The following is a 27,956-nucleotide window of genomic DNA, read 5'->3' as shown; positions in this document are numbered from 1 at the left end:
AATCTGCTGGTCATAAAGTCTTTATTTTGCCTTCATTTTTGAAAGATATGTTTGCTGGGTATAGAATTGTAGATACACCCTATTTTTTTTTTTTTAAGATTTTATTTATTTATTTGACAGAGAGAGACACGGTGAGAGAGGGAACACAAGTAGGGGGAGTGGGAGAGGGAGAAGCAGCTTCCCATTGAGCAGGGAGCCCGATGCGGGGCTCGATCCCAGGACCCTGGGATCATGACCTGAGTCAAAGGCAGACGCTTAACGACTGAGCCACCCAGGCGCCCCTACTTTATAAAGATGTTGCTTGACTGTATTATTGCTTCAATTTTTTCTTATGAAAAATTCTTACCTTACCTTCTGTTCAATATTTAATATGTCTTATTTCTCTGGCTGTTCTTAGGATTTTCTCTTTGTCACTAATTTTGAGCAATTTGATCATAATGTGCTTTATTATAGCTTTCTCTCAGTTTCTTGTACTGGAATTCAATAAAAGTCTTCATATCTTGGTTAATAATTTTCATCAAATTTGGAAAATTTTTGGCCATCATTTCTTCAAATATTTTTCTACCTCCTCCCAACTTCTTTATTTAGACATGTACTTTATTTTCCTATATGAACTGTAAGTGAAGGATTGATATATCACCATTTTGTAATTCCTATTTAATGAATGGATCTGGCACTAAGCACTGATGGCTGCCATCATAAAAAGAGAGGCACCAGATATTATGTGCCTCCTGATGAAAGAACAATACTATAGACTTGCCAAAGGGATCAAACCTGTATAAGTTTTAGGTCCAATTATTAATATACAGTTGACCCTTGAACAACATGGGTTTGAACTGCATAGATCAACTTATACATGGATTTTTTTTTTATAAATACAGTACTGTAAATGTATTTTCTCTTCCTTATGATTTCCTTAATAACATTCTCTTTCCTCTAGCGCTTACTTTAAGAATACAGTACATAATACATATAATATGCAAAATACACTGTTAATCAATTTTTTGTGTTATCAACAAGGTTTCTGTCAATGTTAGTTATCAGACGTTTTAGGGGAATCAAAAATTATAAGTGGATTTTCAACAGCATGGGAGTGTAATGTCCCTAACCCCCTCCCTGTACTGTTCAAAGATCAATTGTATTATAAATAAAGAAGGCAAAGGAAGACATAAAGCTACACCATGAGGATTCAAAGAGCAAAATGTAGAACACAGAACCCTCACATGTTCAATGACGTGAATTCCTAAAAAATAAATTTCTTGGAAATAACACCAGGAAGATATATGGGAAATCTATAGATAAAAATAGAAACTTAAGTGAGGAAACTATAAAGGAAAGCTAGGAGAAATTACCATAGTCTAGATAGTTATTTATGCTTTATACCAGTGCAGGCGATTTATAATTGGGGCAGGGCACATAGAGGGCTTCTAGAATGGTTAGAAAAGTTCTAATTTTGACTTGATGGTAGTTTAAGAATGTATGTCAAATAACAATTCATTTATCAGTACTTACTAGTAATAGGGTACTAAGTATACAAAACATTTGTTTTATGCAGTTTTCTATATGTGTGCTATATTTCAAAATAAAATGTTTTCATAAAAAGAGGTAGATGATTGTAAGTCCTCTACTTTGTAATGCTAACAAAGTTTGATAAAATGTTGAAAATGTTTTTGGGGAAAAAGAAAAAGGAGGGATTACTTACTATGAGGCCAAAGAAAAAAAGGTTTGGGGAGAAAAATGTTAAAATATAGGGATAATCTCAAGAGTCAATCAATGTACCATACATGAAAAAGTGCCATATTTTGGTATTACTGTGGTTCATATCATCTCTGATCATAGTGGAAAGAGAATATCCCAGAAACATTCCAGTGGAGGAAAACACTCCATGTTTTGGCTCATGAATATTAGAAGTGTGACTATAAAGTAATAAAACAATTTTACTGAGCCACCATTCCAAATACATATCCAAATAAGTGTTATCCCATGGAAGTAAGTCACATGAGGAGACTATACATTATTCTAATCATGTTGCCATTGCTCAGAACAGTTTGAAACTCCTCTTTCCAAACTGCCTTCAGAGATAATTTAGTTATGGCCAAGAAAATCAATCTAATTATTGTCATACCATATTTTGATCAAGATCTAGATCACCCAAGATCTAATCACCCACCTTGTTCACAAGACTTTGGTCATTTCCAAAAATTAAATCCACCCTTGAAAGATGAAGATTTGCCACCAATGAAGATATTCAAAAAATGTGCTACAGTCTGTGAAAGCATTTCAGAGACGTTCCAAAAATGTTTTGGAAAATGGTAATGTCATTTCAATAACTATTTAGTATACTGAAGTGATGTAGAAGGAAATAAATAATGTTTATTATTAATTATGGCATAGTTTTAAAGTAAGTCTTATTATCTTATGATTGTTTTTTAAAATATTTACCTGGACATTACTTTAAAGAGATAAACTTTGTATTGTATTCATTTTTCAAGGATAAGAGAGAAAAAAAAGCATTATTTGGGGAAAAGTTTTTCACATGAGCAATTATCAGGGAAGGGCACTATTTATTCTCCTAAACTTATATTACATGTGTAAACCTACTATTTGACAGGTAAAAAAAAAAATCTTCATGAGCTTAGCAAACACTTACCAAAGTCATTAACAAAGATGAAGAATAATAAGAAGATAAATACATTGGATTTCCAAACATCAACACAAAACAAAGGAGAACTGAAACCTGCAAATTGAAGAAAGGAAACATGTTTTATTGTTATTAGATATATAGCATAATGCATACTTTGTCTACAGGCATAGTCATTTCTAATATAAACTTCATATGTATAAATAAGATTAATAAATAGATCCTGGCCAAATGATAATAGAAGTTCGAAGTTTTTCAACACCATAAATTATATACAGCAGAATTTAATCTTATTTCTCTGATACTTGATATAAAGAAAACAGAAAAAAAGCACTATTGTTTCTATTGATTCAATAATAAGAAGAAAGACTTAGTCATAAGTATTAATTTTCTAATCTTACTTCTGTTGGACTACTTGATGATTTCCATCACTAACAAAGCTTTGTTTTATTTTATCTAAAGTCTATGTATGTGTTTGGAAACCAAGATTTAAAAAATTCAAAAGCATAAAATTTACAGTGTCACATTAATGCAAAGTGCTAAAAGTCTCAGGTCTTGGGGAGAAAAAGCAATTTCAAAAGTAGTGACAATAATAAATAAAACATTAAAATTTTTAAAAGTTTCACAGAACATAAAACATCTGACTATTATAGATCTGAATATTATAGATATAGATATATAATAATGTAATCTTTCCTTCTGGATAATATCAACATCATACATATTAATTAAATACTACTTGCAAGGAGGTACCCCAAAAAAGAGTCAGTTCTGTTTTATAAATCCTGAAATCTTGTTTTAATATTTAACTTATGAATATTAAAAATGTTACCATGTTCATATAAATGATCTTCTGAAATTTGTTTGGCTCAATGTACCCCACAACATACATGGGAAATAATGAAGCTATCTGAAATAAAAATATTAAAAAAGCAAACATGAAAAAAAGTCAAAAGCAAACACTTCACTATTCATAAGTAAATATGAGTGGAATTTATTTCCAATAATGACAATCAAAATAATTTGAGCCAACCCTATCATTAAGAACTAGAATAGCTAGAAAAAATATTTCAAAACCTGTACGAAAGCCACAGATTACTAACAAAGCAAAAAAGTATTAGGAAGTTAAAACCAGAGAAGAGATGAAAATCTACAGTGATGAGCGTGACATTTTAAGTTGCTTTTATCCCAGAAGCATCTGCCAATTCCAAAAGAAGCAGATTCTAATAGAGGCAGTTGAGAGATTTCGATGGACTCCTTACTCAGGGCACACCAAGAATGTGATCTCTGCTAAGTCCCCAAGCTTTGGTTTGGGCTGTAATATGAGAGAACCAGAAATTAAGCAGCCCTCAGAGAGACTAAAGACCACCTTTGAATTAGCTCATTCTCTCACTGAATGTGGGTGATTCAAGATTGTGTCTTTATTTGCCTACCAGAAGCAACTTTTAATCTTCTCTGGACGAAATTAATATCAACACAGTCCCAAATTAACTCTGTAATTGTTCATGTACAATATCCAACACCACATCAAAACTAACCAGATACAGGAGATAAGACATTATCACTATGACAATAGAAACAGATCCATATAGAATCTACTTCATGGGTGAGTAGATTTTTAAGTAAAAAGACAGTAAATGTGTTATGCTCTGTGGGCCACATACAATCTCTGTTGTAGATTCTTCTTCTATTTTTTTAAACACTTTAAAAATGTAAAAACCAATCTTTGCTTGCAAACTACTCAAAAACATGTTTGGCATCATCAGACATAGACTTTCCTTTTGATATGTGCAAGGAAATAACATTTAATATTGAAAATTCCAGGAGAGTATTGGAAGCCATAATAGAAAGTGAAATGTGTAACTAAATATTACAATAATCACTATTGAGAAGTCAAAGATGGATTTAAAAGCAAGTTAAACACAACCAACCAAAGAAATGATAAATTGGAAGATAGGTCAGAAGAAAACATTTAGAAAAAACTATAAAATGATAAAGAGATGAAAAATATGTAAAAGAACATAATAGATACAGAACATATAATATAAAGGTCTAATATATTATACTGTATATGTCAGAAAGGGATGAAGGAATGAAATAAAAGCTATATTTAAAGAGATTATATCTGAGAAGTTCCCAACATTTACAGAAGAAAAAAACACTGATTCATAAAATATTACAAATCCCCAACAAGGGATAAATTAAAACAAACAAAAACTTGACCACACTGAGGCATATCATGGTAAAAACTGCTTGAAACCAAAGACAAAAAGAAAACTCTAAAAAAGCTAGACACTAGCTGACTTTAAGACTTACCAAAAAGCTGCAGTAATCAAGACAGCACAGTATTGGAAAAATAATAGACAAATTAAACACTGCAATAAAACAGAAAGCCCAGAAACAAAGCCACACAATTACAAGCAACTAAACTTTTGACAAAGGAGCAAAGGTAATTCAATGGAGAAATGATAGTCTTCTCAAGAAATGGGCTGGAAGACTTGGACATTCATCCACAAAAGATGAACCTAGACTAGACCTTACACCTTTCCAAGAAAAATTAAATAAAAATGGATCTTAGACCTAAATTTAAAATGCAGACTATAAAACTTCTAAAACATAAGGAGAAAACCTAGATGACCTTATTTGATGAGTTTTTAGATAGAAAATCAGAAGCATGACCCATGAAAAAAACTAATAAATTGGACATTCTTAAAATTAAAAACCTCAGTTCTGCAAAAGACACTATTAAGAAAAATAAAAGACTGAGAAAATCTTTGCAAAACTTGTATCTGATAAAGGTCTGGTATGCAAAATATACTAAGAACTCTTAAAACTCAGAAATAAGAAAACAACCCAATTTAAAAAATGGGCAAAAGATCTGAACAAATACCTTACCCAAAGAATATATAGATAGCAAATAACCACATGTAAAGATGGTAAATGTAATATTCCATTAGGCAACTGTAAATTAAAGCAACAAGGACATACTTGTTGCTTAGAATGGTTGAAATCCAAAAACCTGATAAAATTGGCAATTTCTTACAAAATTAAACATAGCCTTACACTACAATCCACCAATCACACTCCTAGGTATTTACCCAACTGAGTTAAAATCTTATATGCATGCAAAACCTGCAAACAAATGTTTATAGAATCACCAAAGACTGGAAGCAATCATGATGTCCTTCAAGAGGTGAATGGATAAACAAACTGTGGTATATCCGTACAATGAAATATTATTCAGCAGTATAAAAAAATGAGCTATCCAGTCATGAAAAGACATGGGGAAACCTTAAATGCATATTGCTAAATGAAAGAAGCCAGGATGAAAAGGCAATATGCTCTATGATTCCAACTAGCCAACATTTTATTTGGGTTATGTTTTATTAAATTAAAGATTACAGAGCTCTACTGCAAATTACAGTATTACCATTTCTTTTACTTTAGAGGACTGCATTCACGGTCATTATTTTGACTGGGCCCAGGAACTCTTTAGTTTGGGCCTTTGGAGAGAAAAGTCCCAAACAATTTAACATTCAGTAGTAATGAAGTTAGTAGTTCACTGTACAATTTCAAAAAATTTGTAAGCACAAAAACAATGGATAATTAACCCAAGAATCCCCAAGAGATGTTTGTTTTAAACAGCTGAAGATGGTAATACTTTCAAGTAATAATCAATTTACGTGACTATAGTTTCTCAGAGCTTTGCTTATACCTTAGTTACTTGGAGCTTAAAATATAGTTTTCTTAAAAACAATGCTATAAATTCAAATCCCTTCAATGGATACTAGAGTACCAATGCTATCTCCACCCTAACGGAACTGATTTGCTGGTGGTAGGGAAAAATAGGCAAGGACAAATAGCTCAGCAAACCTCTCTTCAACACATTATCAAGTGCCTCATAAAGTAGGTTCAGCAGAGCAAAAGCTACCATCAAATCTGAGTCAGAGAATGCATAAATTATTACAAGCTCTATAGATCAACTACTCAGAATTTGGGAGTTTGGGGCTAAAATCTTACTCTCAAACCCTTTGTCATTTCTTGTTCTCTCAGCATAAATTCCCCACTACCCACCATCTCCCCCAAAAGTAGGTAAGGCAGGTTTAAAGTGGTTCCAGGTAATATTCCAGGTAATGGATAATGAGAACCTAACTGGACTTAAGAACTTTACCCTTTTTATTGTAGTTAGAATCTCTACCAAGAACTCCCCTGTTGCTTTTTTTCCAGATTTATTAAGATATAATTGACTTCTAACATTGTATAAGTTGAAGGTGTATACCTGTTGATTGGATACACATATATTACAATGTGATTACCACTGCAGTGTTAGCTAAAAACATTATTTCACAAAATTCCCATTTAATTTTAGCAGTAAGAATATTTAAGATCTACTCCCCTAGCAACTTTCAAGTACATAAAACAAATTGTTAACTATAATCACTTCACTGTGCATTAGATCCCCAAAACTCATTCATCTTCTTTTTTCTTTTCTAAGTAAGCTCCACACCCAGCGTCAAGCTCAAAGCAGGGCTTGAACTCAGGATCCTGAGATCAAGACACTTAACCAACAGAGCTACCCAGGCACCCCCATTCATCTTCTAATTCCAAGTGTGTACTCTTTGACCAATAGCTCCCTATTTCCCACCCCCACACCCTGGTAACCATCATTCAAGTCTGTTTCTGCTAGTTTGGCTTTTTTAGTTTGCACATATAAGTGACATGATACAGTATTTTATCTTTTTCTGCCTGACTTATTTCACTTAGCACAAGGCCCTCAACGTCCATCTATGTTGACACAAATGGCAGGATTTCCTTCTTTCTTATAGCAGAATATTCCATCGTGTTTATGTATATGTGAGATATATATATATATCCCATTCATTTGTTGCATTCATTCATTTGTTGACAGACACTTAGTTTATGCATTCATTTGTTGACAGACACTTAGTTGTTTCCACATCTTGGCTATGGTGAGTAATGCTGTAATAAACATGGAAGTGCAAATATCTCTTTGATATTCTGTTTTCATTTCTTTTGGATATATACCTAGAAATGGAATTGCTAGATCATATGATAGTTCTATTTTTAATTTTATGAGGAGCCTCCATACTCTTTTCCATAGTGGCTGCACAATTTAAATTCACACCAACAGAGCAGAAGTGTTTACTCCCTTCGCATTACATCCTCTCCAACACTCATTATCTCTTATCTTCTTGATGATATTATCCCTTATTAGATACATAGACAAATAATGATGCTTATGCAAAACTGTGCAGCCACTATGGAAAACAGTATGAAGGTTCCTCAAAAAAATTGAAAACAGGGCGCCTGGGTGAGTTCGGTTAAGCATCTGCCTTTGGCTCAAGTCATGATCCAGGGTCCTGGGATAGAGTCCTGCATCAGACTCCCTGCTCAGCGGGGAGTCTGCTTCTCCCTCTACCCTCCCCCCCCCCGCCTGCTCGTGATCTCTTTCTCTCTCTCCCCCAAATAAATAATCTTTAAAAAAAATTTTTTTCTAGGGACGCCTGGGCGGCTCAGATGGTTAAGCATCTGCCTTCAGCTCAGGTCATGATCCCAGGGTCCTGGGATCGAGCCCCACATCGGGCTCTGTGCTCAGCAGGGAGCCTGCTTCTCCCTCTCCCTCTGCCTGCCTGTCTGCCTACTTGTGATCTCTCTCTCTCTGTCAAATAAATAAATAAAATCTTAAAAAAAAAAATGGGGGGCGCCTGGGTGGCTCAGTTGGTTAAGTGACTGCCTTCGGCTCAGGTCATGATCCTGGAGTCCCAGGATCGAGTCCCGCATCGGGCTCCCTGTTCGGCAGGGAGTCTGCTTCTCCCTCTCCCACTCCCCCTGCTTGTGTTCCCTCTCTCGCTGTGTCTTTCTCTGTCAAATAAATAAATAAAATCTTTAAAAAAAATTTTTTTTTTCTAAAAAAAAATTGAAAATAGAACTATCCTATAATCCAGCACATTTCTAGGTATTTAATTTTAAGAATTGAAAATAGAATCTTGAAGAGATATTAGCACTCTTATGTTCACTGTAGCACTATTCATGTATTCAAGGTGTGGAAATAACCTAAATCACAATCAATGAATAAATGGATTAAAAAATGTGCCATACACATACAATGGCATATCATTAGCCTTAAAAAAGAGGGAAATCCTATAATATGGAACAATATGAATGAGGCATTATGCTAAGTGAAATAAGCTAGTCATAGGACGAATACCGCATGGTTCCACTTTATGAGGTATCTAGAATAGTCAAACTCATAGAAGCAAAGAATAGAATAGCGATAGCCAGGGGCTGGGTGGAGAGGAGGAAATGGGAAGTTGTTAATCAACGCATATACAATTTCAGTTATGCAATATCAAAAACTCTAGAGATCAGCTGCACAACACTGTGCTTGTAGATAACAATACTGTACTCTATCTGTACTTAACAAGTTTGTGAGGAGGAGATGTCTCATGTTAAGTGTTCTTACCACAAACACACACACACACACACACACACACGCACTTAAAATTTTTTAAAACACAAAACAAAAATAAAAAGAATGTTTAACAATTGTGCACATCATAATATTGCATCAAAATATTTAAAGTAAGAATTTGCAGAACTAAAAGTAGACATCAACAAATCAACTGTTAAAGTGGAAGATTTTAAGACATTCCTCCTCTAGTAACTGAAATAAACAAAAATAGATACCTAAAAAATTTGAACAGCACAATTAACAGACTTTGCCTAATTAACACATGTAGGACTATATACCTAACAAATACAAAATACCCAATCTTTTAAAATGCATCAAAAATAGAAAATTGAGTGTACTCTGTTATCTAATTGCTTTCCTATATAAGGAAACAAATCTAATGAAACATCTGAGAACAAATTTAATGAAACATCTATGTAACATTATTGAAGGAAATTAAACAAGAACTAAATAAATGGATATATACCATTTTAATGGTCAGAAGACACAACATTTTAAAGATCTCAAAAAAATTTTTTTTACTGAAATGAAACTTTTCTTCAAAATGAAAAGGAAAAGAATATGTATGGAACCTCCTAAGATTTCATCTAAATTTGGGGGGTAGGAGAGAAACAAGTCTAGAACACAGGTTTTAAGAGGGATTAGGAGTATAAAAATGCAGTTGCTTTCTGCTTGTCTCCTGTTGAATTCCCCTCATTTAATAGAATAGTTACAGTTGTTAAAAGGAAGTTCATAAATTCACCTGGAGAGGAAAATTAATCTTGATGCTAATTATGGAAAAATGTGTCATATAGGTACTTATATAGGAAAGCAATTAGATAATAGAGTATACTCAATTAATGATAGTTTCACAAAAGGTACAGAAATATTCTTCAAATACATATTTCTTTTATTAATGCTGCATGAAACCTGAAGGCATTTTAGCAAGGAAGTAAGATAATATAGCCAAGTATATAACCTTCAATAGAGAAGAGTTCAAAGGCCTTAGAGATGCAACAAAAATAAACTGGAAAATGCTGGAGCTTTGCAATTGGACAGACTTGATTTTAATTTAATCTTTGAGCCTTTGTGTCTTCATCTGTAATATCCATCTGACTGGATTCCTTGAGGGTTAAATGAAATAAACTCTAATACTGAAGTCTAGCATATATTAAGTTTACTTTTCTTTCCTCTCATAGACCAATATTGTTAGGATATCCAAGTCTAGACCACCTTTCTTAACTATCACAAATAAGCTTTGGCTAAGAGAAACACTTCATGGGTGAAAATTCTGCTCAGTTGCTGAAATGTTATTTGAATTGATGGTTGAAAAGAGAACCCTCTCATTTAAATACAAGCAACAGAGTCAACATTATGCTGTGAAACTGTTTTCTTCTTCCCTCCAGATGAAGGTTTCATCATGAGGCTAGTATTAGGTGAGTAGGTCTGAGGGCGGGTGAAATTTTTTTTCCAGGAAACAAAAAAGAATTTTGAATCAGATCAGGCTTTGGACCAATTTTGTTCCTGAAATCAGAGATGAGTGCATTGTGCACTGAAAACATAAAAACTGAAATTGAACATGAAACTCTTCTGTAAACTTTTGACTCTCTGTTCCTTATACATAGAATTTAACATAGATGGACCTTGAAGGCATTATGCTAAGTGAGGTAAGTAAGACAGAGAAAGACAAATACTATGGTATCACTTACATATGGAATCTAAAAAAGCCGTACTTGTAGAAACGAAGAGTAGAATTGTGGTTATGAGGGGCTGAGGGATGGGAGAATAAGAGAGACATTGGACAGAGGGTCCAATTTGCAACTAGAAGATGGATAAGTTCTAGAGATCTAACACACAGCACAGTGATAATATTCAATGCTGTATTATACACTTCAAAGTTGCTTAGAGACTAAATTTTAAATGCTCTCACCACCACAAAGAAATAATAATTATGTGACCTAACAGATATGTTTAACACTAAGGTGGTAATCATATTGAAATATAATAATGTGTCAAATGAACATATTGTATACCTTAAACTTACAAAATGTTACTTGTCAATTATATCTCAATAATGAAAGAAAAAAGACAAAAAAGAAAACTAAAAGCTTAACACACCTTTTGAATGGAGAGAAAATCATTAAAGCAACATCAAAATTACCCAAACAGCCACTTAAAGAGATTCATCAGCACCAGTGGATTAATAAATGTGCTTGCAAGGAAGTGATGCACATTAGAAATCTATGTTGGCATGTGCAAATAATGGAAACCACAGACTTCCTGTGGGCCAACTATAAGGAAGTAAAGCAGAGAGAATACTTTAAACATGCAGCACCAATTAAGTTGAGGTTATAATTTAATTTTCGTAAATAACTAGCAGCACAAGCCTTCTTGGCACAATTTCTCACTGCCAATAGAGAACATTATTATTATCAGTGATGGTTAGTTAGGTGGAAAGGAGTTCTAATGTAAAATTTAGCTTATCATGAAATCTCATCAAAATTAACCTTCAACTAATTCCCCAGCTCAGTCTCTTGCCATTAGTTACTTAGTTGTTTGGGGAAACAGGATATGGCCCCAAATTCACTCAAATAATGTCATGATTGAAGCTCCGAGAAATGGTGTCCAGTAAAATTCTGCCCTTCAGACAAAAGAGCCAACAGCTAGATTAGAAGCACATACCCCTTACCATGAAGAGTAGGATTAGCCCTTACCATGTTGTGTAACTTGGTATCCAAAATGATTCCTAAGATAAAAGGAAAATCTACAGACAAATTTATAGAGATCATCTCAAATATAAACAAGAAAAATTGTGAATTAAAGTAATAGGAGGGAGAGGAGCAAGAGACCTAAATTTCGTCTGGTCCCAGGAATTCAGCTAGATAGGGATCAAACCATTCTGAACACCTAGGAACTCAACAGGAGATTGAAGAAAAGAATAGCAGCAACTCTCTGAACAGAAAAGCGACCACTTTCCAGAAGAGTCATATTCTATCCCTTCATACTAGTTAACCTTATTTTTGGTATATATATAAGTTGTTCTCTCTTTAAAATTTTGGGATACAGTTTCTTCTAACAGACCAAAATATACCCTAAATCTCTACTGTATGGCTTTGTTCTAGTCTCCTGCCTGATCACATTCTCTCCCTATTTTTTTTTTTTTAAATCCTCTTCTTTCTTTTTTCAACCAACTTCTTATCAATTCCTTTTATAAAATCTTTTATGGGGTGCCTGAGTGGCTCAGTGGTTAAGTGTGTGCCTTCGGCTCAGGTCATGATCCCAGGGTCCTGGCATTGAGCCCCGCATTGGGCTCCCTGCTAAACGGAGAGCCTGCTTCTCCCTCTGCCTGCCACTCTGCCTATCTATGCTCTCTATCTCTCTGTCAAATAAATAAATAAAATCTTTAATAAAATAAAATCTTCTATAATTTTCATCTTTACAGTCATATTCCATCCCTTCATCATTTTACCCTTACTTTTGTAAGTTTTGTAAGTTTTTCTTTCTTTAAAATTTTGGGAGGCACTTTCTTCTAACAGATCAAAATACGCCCAAAATCTAGTGTGTAGCACTGATCTATGCACCAGCCTGATCATATTTGATCATATTCTTTTTTTTTCTTTTTCTTTTTCCTTATCTTTTTTTTTTTTTTTTCATTTTTCTTTCTTTCCCTGTCTTTTCCCCTGGTTTCAGGTCTCTTCTGATTTGTTTAGTGTATATTTTCTGGAGACGTTGTTACCCTGTTGGCATTATGTTCTCTCATTCATCTATTGTCCTCTGGACAAAATGACAAGACGGAAAAAAATCACCTGAAAAAAAAAGAACAAGAGGCAGTACCGACCGCCAGGGACCTAATCAATACAGACATTAGTAAGATATTGGAACCAGAGTTCAGAATGATGATTTTAAAGATACTACCTGGGCTTGAAAAAAGCATGGAAGATATCAGAGAAACCCTCTCTGGAGAAATAAACAAACTAAAATCTAACCAAGTCGAAATCAAAAAGGCTACTAATGAGGTGCAATCAAAAATGGAGGCTCTAACTGCTAGGATAAATGAGGCAGAAGAGAGAATTAGTGATATAGAAGACCAAATGATGGAAAATAAAGAAGCTGAGAAAAAGAGAGATAAACAACTCCTCGTGGATCACGAGGGCAGAATTCGAGAAATAAGTGATACCATAAGATGAAACAATATTAGAATAATTGGGATCCCAGAAGAAGAAGAAAGAAAGGGAGGGGCAGAAGGTATATTGGAGCAAATTATAACAGAGAACTTCCCTAATCTGGGGAAGGAAACAGGCATCAAAATCCAGGAGGCACAGAGAACCCCCCTCAAAATCAATAAAAATAGGTCAACACCCTGACATCTAATAGTAAAACTTACGAGTCTCAGCAACAAAGAGAAAGTCCTGAAAGCAGCTCAGGACAAGAGATCTGTAACCTACAATGGTAGAAACATTAGATTGGCAACAGACCTATCCACTGAGACCTGACAGGCCAGAAAGGACTGGCATGACATATTCAGAGCACTAAATAAGAAAAATATGCAGCCAAGAATACTATATCCAGCTAGGCTGTCATTGAAAATAGAAGGAGAGATCAAAAGCTTCCAGGACAAACAAAAACTAAAGGAATTTGCAAACACGAAACCAGCCCTACAAGAAATCTTGAAAGGGGTCCTCTAAGCAAAGAAAGAGCCTAAAAGCAACATAGACCAGAAAGGAACACAGACAATATATAGTAACAGTCAGCTTACAGGCAATACAATGGCACTAAATTCCTATCTTCAATAGTTACCGTGAATGTAAATGGGCTAAATGCCCCAATCAAAAGACACAGGCTATCAGATTGGATAAAAAAACAAGACCCATCGATATGCTGTCTGCAAGAGACTCATTTTAGACACAAAGACACCCCCAGATTGAAAGTGAGGGGGTGGAAAACCATTTACCATGCTAATGGACACCAAAAGAAAGCTGGGATGGCAATCCTTGTATCAGACAAATTAGATTTTAAACCAAAGACTATAATAAGAGAAGAGGAAGGGCACTATATTCTACTTAAAGGGTCTACCCAACAAGAAGATCTAACAATTGTAAATATCTATGCCCCTAACATGGGAGCAGCCAATTATATAAGCCAATTAATAACAAAAGCAAAGAAACACATCAACAACAATACAATAAAAGTGGGGGACTTTAACACCCCCCTCACTGAAATGGACAGATCATCTAAGCAAAAGATCAACAAGGAAATAAAGACTTTAAATGACACACTGGACCAAATGGACTTCACAGATATATTCAGAACATTCCATCCCAAAGCAACAGAATACACATTCTTCTCTAGTGCCCATGGAATATTCTCCAGAATAGATCACATCCTAGGTCACAAATCAGGTCTCAATTGGTACCAAAAGATTGGGATCATTCCCTGCTTATTTTTGGACCACAATGCTTTGAAACTAGAATTCAATCACAAGAGGAAAGTTGGAAAGAACTCAAATACATGGAAGCTAAAAAGCATCCGACTAAAGAATGAATGGCTCAACCAGGAAATTAAAGAAGAATTTAAAAAATTCATGGAAACAAAAGAAAATGAAAACACAACTGTTCAAAATCTTTGGGATGCAGCAAAGGTAGTCCTAAGAGGAAAGTATATAGCAAAACAAGCCTTTCTCAAGAAACAAGAAAGGTCTCAAATACACAACCGAACCCTACACCTAAAGGAGCTGGAGAAAGAACAGCAAATAAAGCCTAAACCCCAGCAGAAGAAGAGAAATAATACAGATAAGAGCAGAAATCAATGAAATAGAAACCAAAAGAACAGTAGAACAGATCAACGAAACTAGGAGCTGGTTCTTTGAAAGAATTAACAAGATTGATAAATCCCTGGCCAGACTTATCAAAAAGAAAAGAGAAATGATGCAAATAAATAAAATCATGAATGAAAGAGGAGAGATCACAACCAACACCAAAGAAATACAAACAATTATAAGAACATATTATAAGCAACTCTATGCCAGAAAATTAGATAATCTGGAAGAAAGGATGCATTCCTAGAGATGTATCAACTACCAAAACTGAACCAGGAAGAAACAGAAAACCTGAACAGACCTATAACCACTAAGGAAATTGAAGCAGTCATCAAAAATCTCCCAAAAAACAAGACCCCAGGGCCAGGTGGCTTCCCAGGGGAACTCTACCAAACATTTAAAGAAGAATTAATACTTATTCTTCTGAAACTGTTCCAAAAAATAGAAATGGAAGGAAAACTTCCAAACTCGTTTTATGAGGCCACCATTACCTTGATCCCAAAACCAGACAAAGACCCCATCAAAAAGGAGAATTACAGACCAATATCCCTGATGAACATGGATGCAAAAATTCTCACCAAAATACTAGCCAATAGGATCCAACAGTACATTAAAAGGATTATTCACCATGACCAAGTGGGATTTATTCCTGGGCTGCAAGGTTGGTTCAACATCCGCAAATCAATCAATGTGATACAGTATATTAATAGAAGAAAGAACAAGAACCATATGATCCTCTCAATAGATGCAGAAAAAGCATTTGACAAAGTACAGTATCCTTTCTTGACCAAAACTCTTCAGAGTATAGGGATAGAGGGTACATACCTCAATATCATAAAAGCCATCTATGAAAAACCCACAGCAAATATCATTCTCAATGGGGAAAAACTGAGAGCTTTCCCCCTAAGGTCAGGAACACAGCAGGGATGTCCACCATCACCACTGCTATTCAACAGAGTACTAGAAGTCCTAGCCACAGCAATCAGACAACAAAAAGAAATAAAAGGCATCCAAATCGCAAAGAAGAAGTCAAACTCTCACTCTTTGCAGATGATATGGTATTTTATGTGGAAAACCCAAAAGACTCCACCCAAAACTGCTAGAACTCATACAGGAATTCAGTAAAGTGGCAGGATATAAAATCAATGCACAGAAGTCAGTGGCATTCCTATACACCAACAACAAGACAGAAGAAAGAGAAATTAAGGAGTTGATCCCATTTACAATTGCACCCAAAACCATAAGATACCTAGGAATAAATCTAACCAAAGAGGCAAAGGATCTGTACTCAGAAAACTATAAAATACTCATGAAAGAAATTGAGGAAGACACAAAGAAATGGAAAAACGTTCCATGCTCATGGATTGGAAGAACAAATATTGTGAAGATGTCAATGCTACCTAGAGCAATCTACACATTCAATGCAATCCCTATCAAAATATCAACTTTTTTCAAAGAAATGGAACAAATAATCCTAAAATTTGTATGGAACCAGTAAAGACCCCGAATAGCCAGAGGAATGTTGAAAAAGAAAAGCAAAGCTGGTGGCATCACAATTCTGGACTTCCAGCTCTATTACAAAGCTGTCATCATCAAGACAGTATGGTACTGGTACAAAAACAGGCACATAGATCAATGGAACAGAATAGAGAGCCCAGAAATGGACCCTCAACTCTATGGTCAACTCATCTTTGACAAAGCAGGAAAGAATGTCCAATGGAAAAAAGACAGTCTCTTCAACAAATGGTGTTGGGAAAATTGGACAGCCACATGCAGAAGAATGAAACTGGACCATTTCCTTACACCACACACAAAAATAGACTCCCAATGGTTGAAAGACCTCAGTGTGTGACAGGTGTCCATCAACATCCTAAAGGAGAACACAGGCAGCAACCTCTTTGACCTCAGCCACAGCAACTTCTTCCTAGAAACATCACCAAAGGCAAGGGAAGCAGGGCAAAAATGAACTATTGCGACTTCATCAAGATAAAAAGCTTTTGCACAGCAAAAGAAACAGTCAACAAAACCAAAAGAGAGCCGACAGAATGAGAGAAGATATTTGCAAATGACATACCAGATAAAGGTATGTCATATAGTATCCAAAATCTATAAAGAACTTATCAAACTCAACACCCAAAGAACAAGTAATCCAATCAAGAATTGGGCAGAAGACATGAACAGACATTTTTCCAAAGAAGACATCCAAATGGCCAACAGACACATGAAAAAGTGCTCAACATCGCTCGGCATCAGGGAAATCCAAATGAAAACCTCAGTGAGATACCATCTCCCACCAGTCAGAATGGCTAAAATTAACCAGTCAGGAAATGACAGATGTTGGCGGGGATGAGGAGAAAGGGGAGCCCTCCTACACTGTTGGTGGGAATGCAAGCTGGTGTAGCCACTCTGGAAAACAGTATGGAGGTTCCTCAAAAAGTTGAAAATAGAGCTACCATACGACCCAGCAATTTCACTACTGGGTATTTACCCCAAAGACACAAATGTAGTGATCCGAAGGGGTACGTGCACCCCCATGTTTATAGCAGCGATGTCCATAGTAGCCAAACTATGGAAAGAGCCAAGATGTCCATTGACAGATGAATGGATAAAGAAGATGTGGTGTGTGTATATAGACACACACACACACACTGGAATATTATGCAGCCATCAAAAGGAATGAAATCTTGCCATTTGCAACAACGTGGGACCTGGAGGGTATTATGCTGAGCGAAATAAGTCAAACAGAGAAAGACATGTATCATATGATCTCACTGATATGAACAATTCTTAATTTCAGGAAACAAACAGGGTTGCTGGAGTGGTGGGGGGTGGGAGGCATGGGGTGACTGGGTGATAGACATTGGGGAGGGTATGTTCTATGGTGAATGCTGTCAATTGTGTAAGACTGTTGAATCACAGACCTGTAACTCTGAAACAAATAATACATTATATGTTAAAAAAAGAAGAAGATAGTAGGAAGGGAAAAATGAAGGGGGCAATTGGAGGGGGAGATGAACCATAAGAGACTATGGACTCTTGAGAAACAAACTGAGGGTTCTAGAGGGGAGGGGGTGGGGGGATGGGTTAGCCTGGTGGTGGGTATTAAAGAGGGCACATATTGAATGAAGCACTGGGTGTTATACACAAACAATGAATCACGGAACACTACATCAAAAACTAATGATGTAATGTATGGTGATTAACATAATAAAATAAAAAAATAATAAAAAATAAAGTAATAGGAAAAAGTCTTTTGCATGTTGATCAATAAGATGTGCCTAACTAAACCAATACATTAATAGAATGTAGATTTACATAATTTTTTAAAAATCATACACATACGTAAACTTTATAATTATTCCACATTTTGAAAATCTATTAGGGCAGAAACATAATGACATTATAAAACTTCTATAAAAACAACCAAGTACATCTTGCATTGAACTTAAATTAGTTTAAAATCATCTTACCTGTGTAAAAAGTATAAACTGAGCAAACTGCCAGGGAAGCATAAAAGCAACATTGGAAAGACAGAGTGCAATAAAATGCCTTCTATTACTGATCGCGGTCCTTAATAGAGAGAATTGATACCAATAAGTTTTACCATAAAAGTAGCCTATCACTAAACAGAAAAGCTAACTGAAAAATGATGAAATCTAATGACCCCTTACCTTTGATATAAGGTAACAAAATATAGTTAAATTTAAAAGCCCATTAAAAAGAAGTGAAAATACCTGGGTTATAAAAATGCTTAGCATAAAACAATCTTAATTAGAGCTTTAAATATTGTATCTCGTTTATCAGTAAATACAATACTTTAAACATAAAAGTTTATTTTCCTTTCACTAAGCATATTAGAAATTTAATACTCCGGCAATATGGTCAGAAAATAGTGTGAACTGACCCTCCAATATCTCAAAATATGCAGCCTATACGAGCCACAACAGTTTTACATATCACTGCTTTTAGATTTCAAAAAGCAATGAAGAAAAGTGTAAGTGTTGGTGCAATATTAAATTAACGACTATGAGAACACTTTAAAGAAAAAAATTAAAACAATGACTGAAAAAAAATTCTAGAATGCAGTTATAAACTACTCCATGTTGAAGTTTAAACTGCCCAGTCTGCAATTAAAAGATGTATCAGTAACCAACACCTTTTACCACAGATGGTTTTAGTATCTTTTAGAATATGAAAAAAGAGCTGTAAACATTTTGTGTAAATAATAAAAGTTGTATTAGATTTTGATAAATCCTTATACTATGGTATATAAATTTTCAAAAGCAAAATTTTAAATGTTCATATTGTTTAGTAATATTATCACAAAATATATTATGTTCTGTTATCTTTTATTTACCAAACAAAAGTGACTTCTGGCTAAGCTACAGAGTATAAAGCATATAAAGGCTACAGTCCTAAATGTTGTAGTTAACACATTTCATTCCATGAAACCCCTGACTGGTTAGACTAAAATCACTTCCAAAAATTGGAAAATAAACCATCTTTCTAGGAATTTAGATTACCTAAAACCTGTAGTCTAGACTCTTAAGTAGAAAGCAACTTTTTACATAGTAATTTTAGATTATTTTCTCAACTGGATACTCTATTTTTAAAGTAACTAAAAATAAAGGGAAAACAAAATTTGATAATTATAACTTAATAGGTTGAAGTATATTTTAAGAAACTTAAAATATATTTAGATTTATTTTATAAATAAAAATTACCTGAGAATCAAAGTTAAAATGCACATCTGAAGTACAAGAAATGGATATGAAAAACTTTCTCGGAGAGGTGGTGTCCACATTACACGAGTAGCCTGAAATCAATAAAATACTTCACTTTATGTTCCATCGCAATAAATATTAATCTAAAAATCATGAGTAGGTTGGTTTTAATAATTTTAATACTAGACTCATTAATTTATGAATACCTGGGATAGCTTCTCAGTTTCTGGAGCTCTCTTAATGTGCATACAGGCATTAGGTAGAGAGCCATTAACTAGCAAGTCCAGAAGCAAGTAAAACCCAAAAATGCCAAACATAAGAAACCTAAAGGGCAAACAAGATGGTAGGTATAGGAGTGGTGAGGATTTTGGAACTGAAAAACCAGATCCACATTCCAGCTCTGCAGTAAGGACCCTGGCATTCCAGGGCTTTGGCATGTATGTATGCCCAGAAAAAATCTAACTAAGTGTCACCTAGGGCATTCACAAACACCAAGAGAGTTTAAACATAACAAGTTTAATGAGTATAAGCACACACTACAAGTAACTAAAATTGTCTCTGAATTTGTGAAATACACCTTCAAAAGAGTTAACGGTTAAGTTTCTAAAAACACCTGGAAGTATCTGGAAATTACTAATGTGATACATAAATTAAAGTACTGACATTTTGTATAGACTTTAAAACTAATTATTTTTAAGACATGAGTGAGAATATTGTGAAAGTTTTATATCAAGAACTCTAAAATTCTAGAAAGAATTGAAACTCTTATAAACTCTTATTACTCCTCTTCCAAGAAACCAAAACTAAACTTTAAAAGATGGATTATGGTATGTATAAGAAAGTCAATTCATCTGGCATACTCAAAGAAAAGGTTTTGTCTTTACATGAACACACTGGTAAATGAATGCATTTGTTTAAGTTTACATATTTATGTATAATTTTTATGATTCCTTTGTCTGATTTTCTAAAATTCATCAATTATTTACCTTTTCTAGTAGTAATGGATAAAAACTTCAACCAACCCTATGTAATCCATGCCACAACATATTATATAGTTTCCAAAAGCTAGCAGTCATATTCTCTCACTTTTCATTGCTACATCTCAGCATCGAACAGAATCTGGCACAGGTTACATACTCAGTATACTGTTGAATGAATCTAACATATTCTAAATAAGTTTCTATGAACTCTTTGTAGGTGAACTATATCCCATTGGACTGAGTTAGTAAGTTTCTATTTTGAATTCAGCATTTTGTGTAATTGAAAAGGCAGCATGATGTAATAGAAGGAAGCAAGGTTTTGGAGCCAGACAGATGGAAAATGGGAAGCCCAGTTTCACCAGTTATTGAATGTGGAATCTTGTATAAGTAACATAACAACTATAAATTTCAATTTCATATCTTCTACAGTGAGGATAATAACTACCTTCCATAAAATGTCATGGGAGTAAATGAGATAATGTTTATATAAAGTGCCTGAACTTAATAAGTACAGTATTTCCTTTGTTAACAAAACAGAGTATTTGGATTTTCTACAAAATATAGGTACACTAAAAATCAGGCAAGATATTTCACATCATAAATTCTAATTATGTAAAATGTGGATAGACATGATTAAAATATGAATATTAACATGATAAAATATTGCAGTCCTAAATAACATGCAAATTATATATTGTTTTGATGAATATACTTCCTTGTTCCCATACAGCCCCTCTATCTTAAAAACTATTTTCTAGAAAACAAACCTCTCCATGGTTGAAAAAGTAGCATAATACTGTAATTAGACCTCCAAGTTGAGTCCCACTGTTAAAAAAAAAAAAGAGTATACATTAATAATTCATAAAAATATAGTGAGTTTTTTACGGGGCGCCTGGGTGGCTCAGATGGTTAAGCATCTGCCTTCGGCTCGGGTCGTGGTCCCGGGGTCCTGGGATCGAGCCCCATGTCCAGCTCCTGGCTCGGCAGGGAGCCTGCTTCTCCCTCTGCCTCTCCCCCTGCTCATGCTCTCTCTCTCTTTCTGTGTCTTGAATGAATAAATAAAATCTTAAAAAATATATATATATAGTGAGTTTTTACAAAATTATCTTAGAATTTAAAGTCATATTTAAAATGCTATAGTACTAAACCCCATACAAAATAATGCAAAAATTTCAAAAGTATGCATGTAATGTTTTAATCTTGAATGTACAAGTATACAAAATATACATACAAAGTAATCTGAATTTTATAATTTGTTGTATTTAAAATATTTTCTAAATAAAACATATAAGATGTGAATGTAAAAATTTTTAACAGGCAGGCCAGGACTTCAAAGTCTATATTGCATTCTCTGAATTTTCTGGAGGCCAGTTTTTTATTGAAATTGGATTTCAGTGACTGAGAGACAAAGACAAGAGCCCAGCAGTTTCACTTAACAGTGACTTTGAACTGTCTAAATTACTGCAAACATTCTTTGATTCAGTCCCAAAGAAACCATCATGCAGAATACAAAACTCAGATCCTGAATGGCTGATGATCATCAAAGATTAAGAACCATTTCTTGGGGCGCCTGGGTGGCTCAGTCATTAAGCATCTGCCTTTGGCTCAGGTCATGATCCCAGGGTCCTGGGATCAAGCCCCACATCGAGCCCCACATCGAGCCCCACATCGGGCTCTCTGCTCAGTGGGGAGCCTGCTTCTCCTTCTCCCACTCCCCCTGCTTGTGTTCCCTCTCTCACTGTGTTTCTTTCTGTCAAATAAATAAAATCTTTAAAAAAAAAAAAAAAGAACCATTTCTTAAAGTTGCCTTTTCTTTGTAAGTTTTCATCACTGTATCCACAACTTCACACTTGGAAGACAATAAATATCACATGAATGATGGAAGAACAGATGGAATGAGCTCAAAACAAGCAAAGCTAATGGGAAGTGATTTACCATTAATAGATTTTCACTAAAGAAAATTCAAAGGATGTCTTTGAAAAGAAAGAAATTGAGAGGAGGAAGGTGTGAGAAGCAGAACAAATGCAGCCTACAGAACGTAGGATCATGTGGATATAAATCTAAGCAAGAATTGACAATATAAAAAAAAAAGAATTGACAATATAAACAGCAATAATAGTGCCTGCTGTGGAGGGTAATAGAGGCACTAAACTATGATAGTAATTGTAAGATGTGAGGGGCTGTTTTGAAGCAAAGTGTCCTAAAATTCTTTGTACTGATCAGAAGAAGGGGAAAGATCTCAATTAATTTTGGACTTGATAAAGTCAGATATGCAGGTTACCATTTTATCATTAACCACCAAAAGAAGAGAAATGGAAAATTTCTATTCTTCCTTCCAAGTTAACACCAACAGGGGAGAGCGGCCAGGGTAAGAAATAAAAAATTTACCCCCAATTCCTATTTCTTTTGTTTTTCATATGCCATCACTTCCAATCTCCTCACAGTTTTGGCAACACTTTTATAGCCAACATTTTTTATATTTACATATCCTTCTCAAAGACTGGAGCCTAATAATGTATTTGATATTACAGAACTGTGTAACCAATTTAGAGAAGACCATCACTTCCTGAGGAGCTCTCCCAGTGAAAAATACAAATTTAAAAAAAATTTAGTCTTGTGTAACATTTTACATATTAAAGAAGCATAATAGGAGCTAATTTCAAAAATAGAACATTTTTAAAAAATAGAACATTTTAAAGCCTGCCAACATAATCTAAAAGTAATTTTCCCTCAAAATACTGATGAGTTTATATTTTCCTATAAGGCATAAATAAAAAAGTACATAAAATTTTCTAGTTCCTAGAACAATTATAAAGTGAACATACTTGTAACTAAAAGCATAATATCACTGGAACAGAAAACTGATCATCACACTCTGAGTCCCTACTTGATACCCCTTCAGACAGCCACTATCCTGATTTTTGTGATTATTAACATAACCACATCTATACACATATCAATAGTATGATTTAATCTGTTCTTAAACTTTACACAAATGGAAGTTGCATCTTTTAAGTTTGTGCTTACCTTCATTCATTCAACACTATATTTGTAAGATTTGTCCATGTTGATGTAGGTAGCTATAGCTCATTCATTCTCAATATTGTACAGTATTCCACTGTATTAATGAACTGTAATGTGTACATTTCTCTGTTGTTAGACATTTGAGTTGTTTTCAGTTTGCAGCTATTACAAACAATACTGTTATATTCTTGTACATACTTCCTGGTGTACATGTACAAAATTTCTTAGGCATATGTATACATACATATTTTTATATATATTAGTATAATTGGCACACAATGTTACATTAGCTTCAGGTATACAACATAACGATTCAACATCTATACTCACAAGTGTAGCTACCACCTGTCACCACACAACGCTATTACAATGCCATTGACTATATTCCCTATGCTGTACCTTTCCACCCTGTGACTTATTCATTCCATAACTGGACGCCTGTATCCCCACCCCCCTTCCCCAGTGGCAACCACCAAGTTTGTTCCCTGTATGTATATACTTTATAAAGGAATTGTGGAGTTAGAAGGTATCTACACCTTCAACTCTACTAAATTATGCACAGTTTTTCCAAAATAATTTTACTAATTTATATGTCCATCTGCCATGGTTAAAAGTTTCTTTTGCCAATCTAGTAGATGTGAAATAGTATGTCATGGTTTAAATTTGTATTTTTCTGATAACTAATGATGTTGGTCAACTTTACATATGTTTATTGGTAATTTGGAATTCTTCTGGTATATATTTGATCATGAATATTTTGTGCAGTTTTCTATTGGGCTGTCTTCTTAGTCTTTGTCTACCCTCTAGAATATACATTCCATGAGGACAGAGATTGTATTCCTGGCACCTAGAGTAGTGCTTCTGGTCACAGTAAGCATTCAATAAATTAGTTAAATCATCAAATTAATGATTGTAATGTCTGGATACTATGTTTGGTATATGCTTTGCAATATCTTTTCCCAGTCTGTGGCTTATCATTTTATTGTATAATATCTTGAGGAACTTAAATTCTTCCCATCAAATTTATTAGTTTTCTTCTTCATGGCAAAACTTTTCTTAAGTTTAAAAGAAATCTTTTCTTATCCCAAGTTACTGATATTCTTCTATATAACATTTTAAGCATTTTATAACTTTGTCTTTCATATTTTATAATCTAACTTGAATTTAATTTTCATATAGTTCCAACTTCTCTTTGTTCCTTATGATCTTCCAATTATTCCAGCACCATTTATTGAGAAGATGGTCCTTACCTACTGATGTACAATATCCACTCTATCATACATTAAGTGTCTTTAAATGGGACAAGTGTTTCTGAGACCTGCTTTATTCCACTGATCTACTTGCCTATCCCTATGCGACAATCACATTGCCTTATTTATATCGGTTTTATAATACAGAAATGATTACTAAAGCAAGTCCTCCTATCTTGTTCAAGAATGTCTCCACTATTTTAGGCCCTGTGCATTTCTGAACAATTTTAAAATCAGTTTACCAAGGCAAACAAAATTGGCAATGTACTGAATCTATAAATCAATTGGAATAACTCTCAACTTTTTAATTTTGTCTTCTAATCCATGATTTATTTATATTTATTTAGATATCCACTTACTTAGATTTCCCAAAAGTCTCTAAAAAAGTTCGACAATTTTCCCAAAGAGGTCATACATATTTCTTATCAAATATTTATCAAAAATTTCATGCTTTCAATGCTTTTCTAAATGGCATCCTTTTAAAATTTCACTTAAAAAAACAAAGTATAGATTTACAATGTCTGCATATTAATTTTTGTATTCAGTAACATTATAAATTTTATTATTTTAATACTTTACCCATAGATTCTTTTGGATTTTCTACATAAAATCATGTGATCTGCTTTAAGGACAGACACTTGTTTCTTTTTTCCAAGTTTTCCAATCTTTATACTTACTACTACTTTTTCTTGACTTACTGTGCTGGATAGGATACCTGGTACAATGTTGCAAATGTCACAATTTTTTATTGGTACTATGCTAGTATTTTTAAGCTGAAAATTTCCTAAAACAAGAAGTGTATATATATTAATCTCTACATAGACATAAACCCTATGAAAACCCAATATGAACTCAATACTTACTGAAAGATTAGATCTACATTTTTAACTTTAAATGTTGTGCAGTTCAAGAATAACATTATAAAGAAAGCTGATGATCAGTTAGGAATATATTCTGCTGTAAGAAACAAAACCTAACAAAAGTGACTTAAATAACATGGATGTTTACTATGTCATTCAACAAGAAAATGAAAGGTAAGTGTCTGTTGGCATTGGTTCAGCAGCACAAGGACGTTAGGGCAGACTTATGCTATGTTTATGGCCTTTCCTTCAGGGTCACAAGATGACCGCAGCAGCTCCAGGTATCACATTTGAGTTTAAAAGCAGGAAACAGAGAAGGGACAGCTGAAATCTATCCTTTTATGAGAAAGACAAATGCTTTCCTAGGTGTAAACAAGACTGATTTCACCATATTTTTCACTGAAAAAAACTAGCTCATATGGATATCCCAAGAAGCAATGGAGAGTGGGAAGCAAAATAGATAATTGTCTTAATTAACTTCAACCTATCACCTGAGATTGGACACACTGCTACCCCAAACCAAATTGTGGTACTATTAACAAGAAAGATAGGCTATCAAATGTAAGTGTCTGCTACAGTGATACACGTTTTTTTACTTCTTTCTTAATTTCACATTTACAGACACTAAAATTAGAAATAACCTGCCACTAATGCCAACCAAAGATTCCTGTTATAGTAATTTTACATATTGTCTAGAAGTATTCTCATTAAAAACTTCAAGGAATTTTAATTAGTTTTTAAAAAAAAATCCCCACAAGGATAAAAGAGAGGCGGGGCGCCTGGGTGGCTCAGTCGTTAAGCGTCTGCCTTCGGCTCAGGTCATGATCCCAGGGTCCTGGGATCGAGCCCCGCATCGGGCTCCCTGCTCAGCGGGAAGCCTGCTTCTCCCTCTCCCACTCCCCCTGCTGTATTCCCTCTCTAGCTGTGTCTCTGTCAAATAAATAAATAAAATCTTTAAAAAAAAAAAAAAAAGAGAGGCCTTTAAGATATTTTATTTATTTTTTATTTTTTTGGCTTTAAGATATTTTAGTGACAGCTCTAGTTTCTGGTTGCGCGATACCAGCTAAGTTTTTGAAAAAAATAAATTTATAAAATCCCATATTAATCAATTAATCTCATAATTATCCTTTTCATTTAATCAGAAAATGTCAGCCAGTCCTTATAAGCCCACTGAGAGATCTTTTAATACGGTAATCTTACCTCAGGTATGCACCATATATGAAGAACAATCCCATCATTACTCCATTTAAAATAAAAATCACAGCAACATAAAAGCAAGCAGGGTCTCCCAATCCTTTAAAAAAACAGATTATTCAGTATTTAATGAATAAATGACTATAAAGCAATTGGGCATAATTATCTCAGTGCTTTATAATCAAGGGTTCATGAACTTGCTGAAAACATTCACTGTTCAGATTGCTGCTCTATTTAAGAGTTACAGAAGTACTTTCCCTTTACTTGAGGTATTATTATACTGTAATGATTAGCTGGTGCTTCACTTTGTTTAGGTGATGCTGCTATTGTTCATTATCTACAACTCTCTGTGGAGAGTCACCGCATACATTACAGGAGAAAACCCACTGCATTGTTTTTTCCTTTGCTAGGCTCTAGGATGAGTAAGATATGGCCCCTGACCTCAAGCAGCACCTTTAGTCCATATGAGATGACCTAGTTCCTTGATCCATTATTATGTATAGAAAAAACCTTAATTCTTAATATATCCCATGTATAAACAATGTGTGTGTGTGTGTGTGTGTGTGTGTAAACACACATATAGTCTATTAGGTGCTATACAATGATCACACAGAATTCTCAGAACGGATCTATGAGATTAGTTAGTAAGAAAATACTCTTACTACTGACTGAGATAACAGAACACAGAAAACTTAAATAGCTTGCCAAAAGTTATTTAGGTGTAACTGATGGAGCCAAGATCTGAAGGCTGGCTTTTCTGATTCCTTCTACTTCTCTGACCATTCCTTTTCAGTCTGCTGTAATAACCTCCTCCATTACACACCACACCTCTTCACTGTTGGATCACCTTAGGTTCTGTCATAGGCCCTCCTCTTTTCTCAATCTGCATATTCTCCTTAAGGAAATTCTTTTTTTTAATATTTTCACTCATTTTATTTAAATTCAATTAGTTAACACATAGTGTATCATTAGTTTCAGATGTAGAGTTCAGTAATT

At 34.3% G+C, this 27,956-nt stretch overlaps 1 protein-coding gene across 1 annotated transcript in view; it reads right to left on the bottom strand.

The window, feature by feature from the left end:
• DPY19L2 (dpy-19 like 2) overlaps positions 1-27,956 on the bottom strand; it is a 92,738-nt gene that overhangs the window by 44,637 nt on the left and 20,145 nt on the right. Inside the window, exons 6-11 of the mRNA XM_064575058.1 lie at positions 26,967-27,060; positions 21,400-21,457; positions 19,653-19,744; positions 18,399-18,498; positions 3,474-3,551; positions 2,651-2,737 (exon numbers count right to left, since the gene is read on the bottom strand). Coding sequence (XP_064431128.1) covers positions 2,651-2,737; positions 3,474-3,551; positions 18,399-18,498; positions 19,653-19,744; positions 21,400-21,457; positions 26,967-27,060 — 509 coding nt within the window. The remainder of the gene's footprint in view (positions 1-2,650; positions 2,738-3,473; positions 3,552-18,398; positions 18,499-19,652; positions 19,745-21,399; positions 21,458-26,966; positions 27,061-27,956) is intronic.

The sequence above is a fragment of the Mirounga angustirostris genome, unplaced genomic scaffold, assembly GCF_029215605.1.
Source record: "Mirounga angustirostris isolate CCGP_5_RB_7025 unplaced genomic scaffold, mMirAng1.0.hap1 SCAF_12, whole genome shotgun sequence".
NCBI classification, from domain to species: domain Eukaryota; kingdom Metazoa; phylum Chordata; class Mammalia; order Carnivora; family Phocidae; genus Mirounga; species Mirounga angustirostris.
The sequence above is the reverse complement of the archived record's forward strand: the minus strand, read 5'-3'. Positions and strand labels throughout refer to the sequence as shown.